The 10141-nt window shown below is 43.6% G+C and overlaps 1 protein-coding gene across 1 annotated transcript; it reads left to right on the top strand.

Annotated features, from left to right (window-relative positions):
• The first annotated feature begins 2583 nt into the window (after positions 1 to 2583).
• LOC145658801 (cytoskeletal protein Sojo-like) lies at positions 2584 to 10141 on the top strand. The gene is made up of 5 exons (XM_081718500.1): positions 2584 to 2779; positions 4083 to 4182; positions 4308 to 4424; positions 9214 to 9426; positions 9722 to 10141. The coding sequence occupies exons 2-5, from the start codon at positions 4108 to 4110 to the stop codon at positions 9881 to 9883; spliced, it is 567 nt and encodes a 188-aa protein (XP_081574626.1). The 5' UTR covers positions 2584 to 2779; positions 4083 to 4107; the 3' UTR covers positions 9884 to 10141.

The following is a 10141-nucleotide window of genomic DNA, read 5'->3' as shown; positions in this document are numbered from 1 at the left end:
GCAGCTTCAGTCTGTTGGACACACACGTGTCCAGCCACGGCTGTGTGGTAATCATCTGACGAGTGTGAACAGTGTGTGTGAGACAGACAGAGAGGATTAGGGGGTTGGGTTTTGCTTATATAAACCCCCTGATTACAGATTTTGAAAAAAGTAATTAACTGTTGTGTATACAGTTATGTGCAAAATAATAGCAGTCTAACATCACTAATGTATTTAATTACTGGTTTTGGCAGAAAAGATAATACAACATGGGGAAAAAATTCATGACTAGGTGTAGCCGAGTAATGGGCAACCAACAGAATCAACCGTCATGACATGTACGCTGCTAATTGGGTGTAACTGACTCATTGAATGAAAGGGGCATGTTTAAATTAATAGCAGTGTGGAGTTCAATTAGTGAGATCATTCATTCTATGAAGAAACAAGTGTCAGTTATGGCCCTTATTTAAAGACGGAGGGCAGCAAATGTTGTACCTGCTGGTTTTAGCTCTTGTTCAGTGAGTAAAATGGGTCATTCCAGACATTGTACCGAAGGAGAAAGAACTTTGATCAAGATGTTGATTGGAGAGGGGAAAACATATAAAGAAGTACAGAAAATAATTGGCTCAGCTAAAATGATTTCAAATGCTTTAAAATGGCAAACAAAACCCCAAACACGTGGTAGGAAAATAAATACTACCATCCGCGTAGATTATAGAAAACAAGAATGGCAAAGAAGCATCCAATGATCAGCTCCAGGGAAATCAAAGAAGATCTTCAGTTACCTGTGGGTATTGCAACAATCAGAAGATGCCTACATGAAGCCAAACTATTTGCAAGAAACCCTCATAAAGTACCATTGCTGAAAAAAGCAAAAGCAAAAAAGACATGTTGAAAAGGTTAGTTTGCCAAAGAACACACTGACTGGCCTAAAGAGAAGTGGCGCAACATTTTATGGACAGACGAGAGCAAGATTGTTCTAATTGGGTCTAAAGGCCACAGACAGTTTGTCAGATGACCCATAAACACTGAATTCAAGCCACAGTGCACTGTGAAGACAGTAAAACATGGGGGTGCAAGCATAACGGTTTGGGGATATTTCTCATACTTTGGAGTCGGACCCATTTATCGCATACCAAGACCAGTGTGAATATATCAAAATATTGGAAGAGGTCATGTTGCCTTATGCTGAAGAAGAAATGCCCTTGAAATGGGTGTTTCAGCAGGACAACGATCCCAAACACACCAGCAAGCGGGCAACATCCTGGTTCCAGACTGACAAGATTGATGTTGTGAATTTGTGGAGTGACATCAAAAATGTTGTTTTTGATGCAAAATCAAAGAATGCAGAAGAACTGTGGAATATAGTCCAATCGGCTTGGGCTGGAATATCTGTTCACAGTGGTTAGGTGTTAGTTGACTCCATGCCACACAGATGTAAAGCAGTTATCAGAAGTAAAGGTTATTCAACTAAATATTAGTTCAGCGATCAACAGGAAAGCTAAATCTGTAAACAACTTTCAGTTTATACTGTAAATATTCGAGTTTGTAAATGAAAATGAAGATACTGATTCTTTGAACAGCCCATTATTCTTTTTTTTCTTTTTTTCATTTTCAGTATAAAAATTGATATTTTGTACATGTTTTCATTTGGAATTGAATGTGCAGTGCTCCCAGTGCCTTTTGTGTATATGAAAATAAATGCTATTATGAGGATTGAGCTTTTTCTCAGTTACACACACACACACACACACACACAGACACACACACAAAATTTCTATTATTTGTAGAGGAAATATTTTTTAAAACCTTATTGTTTGGCCTCTGGTGAATGAATTGTAACTAGATTAGACACATAACCCAATATCTGTAAATTCAAGATCAAAAGATATCTGTTATTGGTTGTATATTGGGACTATGTATTTATTGTTGAAGTAACTTTATTGAGGAACCTCAGTATAAAAGAACAGACATCTACTTGTGGACATTATTTTATTAGTCTTAAGTTTTATTAGCTACAGTGGGACGTTTTACAGTTATACAACCTGTATAATTTAATCAACTGGCCATTTATATTCATAAATATGAGTTATTGATGTTGGCATGAGTGCTGACTGATGTTTGACTGTCTTTACATGTACGTCCCCTGTGTCGCGATTCAAAAACGGCTGGAGAGTAGGAGCTCCGCTGAGCATCAGAGCGTCTGCTTGCTTCTCTCCCTCATGAATGGGAGAGTTAAAGGGCCCTTTGCTGGAGGCTCTATATGATGCACGTCTCATGATCGCCAGGGTTGTTTATCTGTTTCCCAGCTAAATTTGTTTTGGGGTCAAAGTATATAACAGTGCAGCGATCCTGTTTAAACAAAACGGCAGAAGAGAAGACAGCAGGCTTCAAGTGTCAGGAGTTTGTAATTCCAGAGGATCCATATCCACATGCCGATTGGTGTTTACAAATGAATCAGTGCAGCGGTAGTCCACTGTACATTACGCAGTGACAAACATTGCTTAAAAATTAGCTTTACTCACTTTGCTTACGCAGAGCTGTCGTTACCCAGTGTACATGGCACTTAGGAGTGTGCATTTGCGCTCACGTGTGTGTGCATGCGTGCGTCGGTACACAGCCAGTTGCGGGAGGATATGAGCAAGTGTCAGGGAGAACCGAGGTAGAGAGAGAGGGAGCTCCTGCACGTCCGCAGCTCCAAGGACTCCCAGCTGCAGGAGACGGAGGAGGTGGTGCAGAGGACCAAAGACATGCTGGACAAAACGACAGCACTGGAGTTGCTTTCCACAGCATGAGGAAGGTATCTCTGAATTTAATAGCCATGTTTTCTTGGTTTCTTCCTGTCTGTCATACTAATCTCCTAAGTCCTGGTTTTGGGGGAATACTGCAAAAAATGTGTATTTCTTTTATTTTCAGTTTTTTGTCCATATGTAGATTTGGTGAGATGTGGACTGTGTGCTATTTATGTCTATGTGCTTAAGACTATGTGATGTAAAATAAGTCTGGTTGTTACACTAGTGTAAGTCAAATGTGTGTGTTTCATTTAGCTAGTTTTATAATCACATATTGTCCACAATTCCACGTAACTGCACTCATGAGTTTCTGGCTGCTAGCACCTGTGATATATTTGAAATCATTTGATCCTCACGCAGTTGTGCACATGTAACTGCTCTGTGTCATTCCTTTGGTTTTACCTGGAATCACATTTTCCTGTGAGCAGAATGTGAGGCCTGTATTTAGAGTGCCTGTACCATGTATATCACATTATGTAAAAATGACAGTTTCTATTACATTATGTACATTTATATAACTTCCAGATCAGTATATTATGAAGAGAAAATACCACCACCTGATCCATTCTGTTTTCCCCTCACTCTATCCTGTGGTTTAGGTATTTTGTACTGGTTTTCTGAGCCAAATCTGTCTCTTCCAGTCCTTAACGTACCTTGTAAATTCCAGATTCAGTGGTTGTGCTTCCAGTGGAGCCCATGCCGGTTGGTCTGTGTACTAAAACAACACAGCCTCCCTACGTTAGCTCTCATATCTGCTCTGAGTCAGTGTGGGAAGGAGCTCTTCACTCAAAGTCCTGCTGTTGGCGAGTGACCATGTGCCACAAGCAAAATACTATGAGCATGTAAATGTAAATGCAATCACTTTACTGTGGATGTTGGGAACTACATGTAAGGCTGAGAAATATGCATGAGAAATATGTCATGTATGTACTGAAAACCTCCCTGTCTCTGTGTTATAAATGTCACTGTGTTTTGAACGATTGCATGGGACTTTAGGTGTCCTGCCTATTCTCTTAGTCAAAGGACTCTGCCGTCTTCTGGTTGAGTTGAGAACCTCTCCTGATATAATCTGATATTAGTCTAGCCACTGCTAGAACTCAATGCCACGCCTTGTAATCTAATTCCCTCACTTTTTTTATATGTGAATGATCTTATGGATATGATGGATATTTGTTTATTGATTACTTAGTTGATCTAACTGCATATTTGCATACATACACACATACATACCCACAAAGTCTTTGGAATGAACTAGTGTGTGTCTGGTGGCCTTGCTGTCTCTGTTTCAAGTTGCTGTTTCATTCCCAAAAGGGAAGTACGAGGGGAATTGGACCAGATGAGGAAAGAAGTTGAGCACAAAGATCAAACACTGAAAGACACAGAGGACAAGTTTCAGCAAAGAGCACTCCAGGTTCCTCGGAACACACACACACACACACACACACACACATCCTAACACGCGTGCACGCACACAAGCAGTACTCAGACCAAGCCTCACCTGTGAGATTAACGATCTTTTCCAATGTTGCAATCCAGCTCAACCATGTGGAGGTAGCTGTTCAGGATTATAACCTGGAGATGGAGCAGAAACTAGCCTGCCTACAGGGGGCACTGGAGAGGTCAGCCAGCGAGGTCACTGAGCGCAGCAAGCAGGTAGATAGCAGAGGCTTCTGCTCTGTGACTGTGTCTCGTGGATCCCTGTATCCAACCTCCCGCTAGTTAGTGCCCTGGAACAGCTTCTGTGGCTGGCTGGTCTCTGTCAGGTGGAGTATCTCACAGAGAGGCTGGAACTGGTGCAGAAGAACCCAGAACAGGTATGTACCCAGAAATGCTGTCTCAAACATACAGTACACACACAGGCCACTTTATTACAAACACCTGGGTTGTCATGCATTCGCTGGCCACTTTGATACACCCAAGACCCTCTACTCCTGTTCATATGGGTCCATTCACAATCACAGGAACACTTTTGACTACTTGATGTGGCGTGATACTGACAAGAAGGTGGCCCGGTTGTGGTTGTGTACTAGTGTAAGTGTATCGGGCCGTGCTGCTTCTGTGCTTGCCAGCTACACACAGATCTCCAGCCAGTAACGATCCTGTACTCAGAAACCATTGATAAAAGGTTGCAATATAGCTACACAACATATAAACATCATATAGCTAACAGTAATTATTCAGGGCCATATCTGAGTTCTAGTCTCCTACTGTAACACCTGTACAGCAGGCATTTCTAATGAAGTCGTCAGTGAATGTTGTTTTGAATGTAGTTTGTAAACTTTCTCATTGAAAACCTTGCGTTCTCTACGTATTTTAGTGGGTAAATTATCTTACCAGCTAGCAGAGACATACATTAAATAAACCTCAGATTCTGTTAGCTTTAGAACTTTAAAACTGGCTTTCATCATGCCGATTTACATGTCTTAGCAGAAAAGGTCAAATGCATCGCAAATATGTGTAGGTCAGATGTGGTGACAGGAACAGGTTCTCCAGCCCACAGCAGTACCCTGTTTATGCAACATTATGCATCAGCACACACACACACATACACACGCACACACACACACACGCACACACACACACACACACGCACACACACACACGCACGCGCACACACACACACGCACGCGCACACACACACAAAAAAAAACAAAAAACAAAACATGTTTGCCTCTACTAGTAAGCAAGGTAGCCAAAAATACAAATATAAAATGATAATGTCTAAAAAAGGTGGGCGAGGTCCCTGAGTCCATCACAGTCATGTACACACTTGTCTCATTCCCACAGGGATTGTCCTTTATCCAAATAGCATCGAGCATTTTATCTCCACGTGTCAGAGAGAGTGGGTAGGTCTCTCACTTTGATAAAAACACTTTCACAGCGCATTTTTGCGATGACATGGAGGTAATTTGAGTTTGAGAAAAGGAGAATTGAGGCTGACCCAGTGTTTGGAAACTCCATGTGATGTGTGGAATGCGTGTGTGGGAGGAAAACGGCTCTGTAATTATCCCGTAGTGAATATTTTTGCAGATCCCACAACTGCAATACACAACCAAGCGGGGAGAAAGGGTGGGTGCGAGCCCTCATGGTCCTGGACTGTGTGTGTGTCAAACTGCCTTCATAAACCACTCATAACAATGCTTACTGTTAAGTCATCCAAATCATATTTAGTGCCATTCTCCACACTTGTTTTTAAAAGAGGTGTTGGCTGTTTTTGTGTAAAATGGCTGTTTCTGTCACTGTCGACATCATGCAGTCGTTCATTTCTTCGGCCAGGCCACACCGAGTGTGTAAGAGGAACGGACTCTCTGCTGCTGCCGCCACGGCAGCCAGACAAGCACGGACACACCAGGGTTGCAAACACACGCACGGAATGCCTGTTCCACAACTGCATGTCCTCCAGTTTAGTGTGGTTTGACGTTTTATTTTGAAGCATTCAGATTCTTTAAAGTGGTACCAGTATGAAGTAAAGCTTAGTAATTGTAATCATGCTCTAATACCATCATAATTATAACTATCACATTAAAGACTTCTGGAGTGTTAAATGAGCATGGCGTAATGGAGTAGTGTGATACCTGAGAATACTTATTCCACAGGTTTACTGCCATGTGCTATGTATCAGTAAAATGGAAATTTTTACTGTGACCTTGGAAACTTGTAATGGGCTTGTGTGAGAGCTTCATGAGGTTGCTTTGTCACTTTACAGCTTGGTTATCCAGAAACTTAACCCTGCAACTGGATCAAACACTTAACCAAATATCTGCTTCAAAGACATGACTGAATCAGCTAATTATTAAGCTCGGTTTGAGCTGAATTAATTCCATTAAGGTGGGGATGTCCATGGCTGCTTCAGGGTTTTGTGGGGGTTTCAGTGCAAGTTTGATTGGTTGGTCTGGTTTCACGCTGTGTACAGTTCTGCAAGACCACTTTCTTCATCAAGATGAGTCTGTCCAAACGCCTGGAACGAGCACATTTACATTTACTGCATTTAGCTGACACTTTCATCTGAAGTGACTTACAATCATGACTGAATACAACTTGAGTAATTGAGGGTTAAAGGTCTTGCTCAGGGACCCAACAGAGGCAACTTATAAGTGGTGAGGCTTGAACAGGCAATATCCTGATTGTAAGTTGAGTATCTTAACCACTGAGCTACCACCACCCCACAGCACCGCCCATGGTACAGGCTATAGTTCAACAGAATCTGTTTGATTGAAATCACACAGGCCAGCTTCTACAGGTGAACCCCTGTCCTACACCAGTCTCCTAACTAGGAGGATGCAGTGGGCACATGCTTCCTCTGAGCCATGCCAAGCACCACACTGCAACTCGGGGCAGCCGAATACACACTCAGTGGAAAGCACTAACTGCCCTGATCGACAAGCGCAAACAGACATCCGTGATTGCCTAGTGTCCATGCAGTTCAAGTTTAGACCTTGGTGTTGATGTCTGGAAGGAATGTATGACTCAGCAAGGGCAAGGATGATTGAATAGCTGTACTGTAAATGCTTTGTGTGGTCTTGCTCTGTTCACTTCCGTGTCACTGTTTAAAGAGGCCTGGGGTTACATTAAACACCACAGGCTGAGCTCTCAGGATGAGTACCTGGAATCACTAGGTCCTTTCCCCAAATGCACACAAAGAACAAAGATTACTCAATCCGTGCTGTACTGAATCCGAGTGGTCTTTATGTCACACCTTTTGGCGAACACACAGAACACATGTTCAGTGTGTGTGTTTTTGACTGTAAGCAAAACAGTGGTGCGTGTTGTCTGCCTTTGTCACTGCAGGGTGAAGCCATTGTGACACTCACTGCAGAGTTGCAGGACACACGCAGCCATTGTGACACACTCACTGCAGAGTTGCAGGACACACGCAGCCATTGTGACACACTCACTGCAGCATTGCAGGACACACGCAGCCATTGTGACACACTCACTGCAGCGTTGCAGGACACATGCAGCCAATGTGACACACTCACCCTGCAGCGTTGCAGGACACATGCAGCCATTGTGACACACTCACCCTGCAGCGTTGGAGGACACACGCAGCCATTGTGACACACTCACTGCAGCGTTGCAGGACAAACGCAGCCATTGTGACACACTCACCCTGCAGCGTTGGAGGACACACGCAGCCATTGTGAAACACTCACCCTGCAGCGTTGGAGGACACACGCAGCCATTGTGACACACTCACTGCAGCGTTGCAGGACAAACGCAGCCATTGTGACACACTCACGCTGCAGCGTTGGAGGACACACGCAGCCATTGTGACACACTCACTGCAGCATTGCAGGACAAACGCAGCCATTGTGACACACTCACCCTGCAGCGTTGGAGGACACACGCAGCCATTGTGACACACTCACTGCAGCGTTGCAGGACAAACGCAGCCATTGTGACACACTCACCCTGCAGCGTTGCAGGACACACAGCCATTGTGACACACTCACTGCAGCGTTGGAGGAGAATGCCCAGCTCTGCCAAGAAAATCTGGGACTGCAGCTCGCAGTCTTGCAGCACCAACACCTGAGTCACCTTTTTTTTGTTAATGCTAACACATACACATTCAAATATAGTGCATTATTTTAATAACTATATATGCACATATGTACAAGTTATGCAAAATAGTAGATGTATAAATGTTTCTCCCGAAACATCTATGGAGGATGAATGGCCAACAAATCTTTCCCTCCCTGACAAAGAAATAAAACCAAAACAGACTAATGAGACATTCTCTCCACAATCTGTACATCCACCTGACCAGAATGCAACTACAAGTGACATGGAAACAGGTGAGAAAATATCTCCTGCTGTCTTAAGCAGCTGGTTTGTTGTGAGATTAAGCAGCTATGTCACAGTCACTTGCATAATCTCAGGAAATTTGCCAGAGAGTTTTTATAAAAGTCATCGGGATGTCTGGATTTAGCCCTGCACATCATAAAGAGTTGTTATTTACACATTGTTTACAGGCAACCAATATGGATACAGTGGCCTCTAATTCGCTAAAGAGCAATGAATACCCACACATGCACACAGACAGGAATTGTACTGGTAGAGTATTATGTGAACGTGCTCTCTATAGACAAATATACACATAAGCGTATTAGAACTGTCTAAACAGTATACGGACAAAAAACAAAGCAATAACTCAGAAAAATGGCGTGCAAAAATAGTGCAGTAGTGAGTCACTAGTGCAATTTGAGGTTGCAAAGAAGTGGGACCTTTCTAAGTGACTGCCTCCATCACAGTAAGTGTGTCTGAATGTGCACATGTATAATATGGTGATGTATGTGTGTGCGTGCACGTGAAATGTGTGTAGTGTGTCAGCTATGTGTTATCCAGGATAGTCAAAGTGAGGTGTTGAAGCATTTCTGAATGCACATGCATAATGTGATGCTGTGTGTTATAACGGTGTATGTGTGTGTGTGTTCTGTGTCAGCTTTGTGCTATCCAGGGGAGTCACGCTGAGGTGGTGAAGGCCACTGACTGTCTGGCCAGCACTCTGCGACGCTCCCAGCTCCACCAGCCTGAGGAAGTGCAGTACAGCAGAGCTCAGTTGGACCAGGCCAACCTCAAGAGCGCCGCCCTGCTGGCCGAGCTGCGCACGCGCGAGCAGCTTCTACAGTACACCAGAGAGGCTCTTCTGCTGAAGGTCAGGCTCAGATGGCACCCCTCTGCTCTGTACGAACTCTGTGTCACCCACAGTGGTGTTAGGTAGGCACCTAACACCTAACAAGGGCACTTTCAGTAGCAGAGTAGCTAGTTTTATTATTTACTTATTAAGCTTAATTTAGGATAAATTCCAGGATAAATTCTTATTGTGATTAAGAATCTCTTTCATGACAGCATTCCGGCAGAAACAGGCAGCAGCACAAAGCTAGTGAATATATCTAGAGGGGTTTAGCTGACCAGCGTCAGCAGCTCTGGCTTCCATCTTTTCCTCTCAGGAATCAGAGGTCACTCGTTTGAAGACCAGGTTGTCCTACATGGAGAGGTTCAGAGAGCTTCAGGGCACCAGTTCCGACCTTAGGTCTGACAGCCTGGGAACACGCAGGCCGACTCCACGCCGGGTCTGGCGCCAACCCGAGGTGCACACTCACCTGCAGTGAGGGAAGAAGTCTGGTACTTTTATCCGAACTATCGCTTGACCCATGATCCTCTGCTTCCTATTGTTCATTGTACGTCATGTTTTTCACTTTTTTTTTTCAGACTGTTTCATATTGTAATCTCATTTCTCCTGTTGTTTTTGTTAGTTTCTTTCTTTCCTCTTAGGCGAGTCTTACTTTAACGTGTTCAGCATTTGACAATGCGTACATAATTTGTCAGGCAGGTGGGAGGTGTGGCTAATGTGTTTACTGCTTCTCTCT

This window comes from Electrophorus electricus, chromosome 7 (assembly GCF_041902795.1).
Source record: "Electrophorus electricus isolate QZ-2024a chromosome 7, ASM4190279v1, whole genome shotgun sequence".
Classification (NCBI taxonomy): domain Eukaryota; kingdom Metazoa; phylum Chordata; class Actinopteri; order Gymnotiformes; family Gymnotidae; genus Electrophorus; species Electrophorus electricus.
Note: the sequence above shows the minus strand (reverse complement) of the source record. Positions and strands in the feature narration are given on the sequence as shown.

Coding starts and splice junctions, on each gene's coding strand:
- LOC145658801 (XM_081718500.1), top strand. CDS start 4,108: ATGAGGAAAGAAGTTGAGCACAAAGATCAAACACTGAAAGACACAGAG. Junction 4,183..4,307: donor TTCAGCAAAGAGCACTCCAG/GTTCCTCGGAAC, acceptor GTTGCAATCCAG/CTCAACCATGTGGAGGTAGC. Junction 9,427..9,721: donor GAGAGGCTCTTCTGCTGAAG/GTCAGGCTCAGA, acceptor TTTTCCTCTCAG/GAATCAGAGGTCACTCGTTT.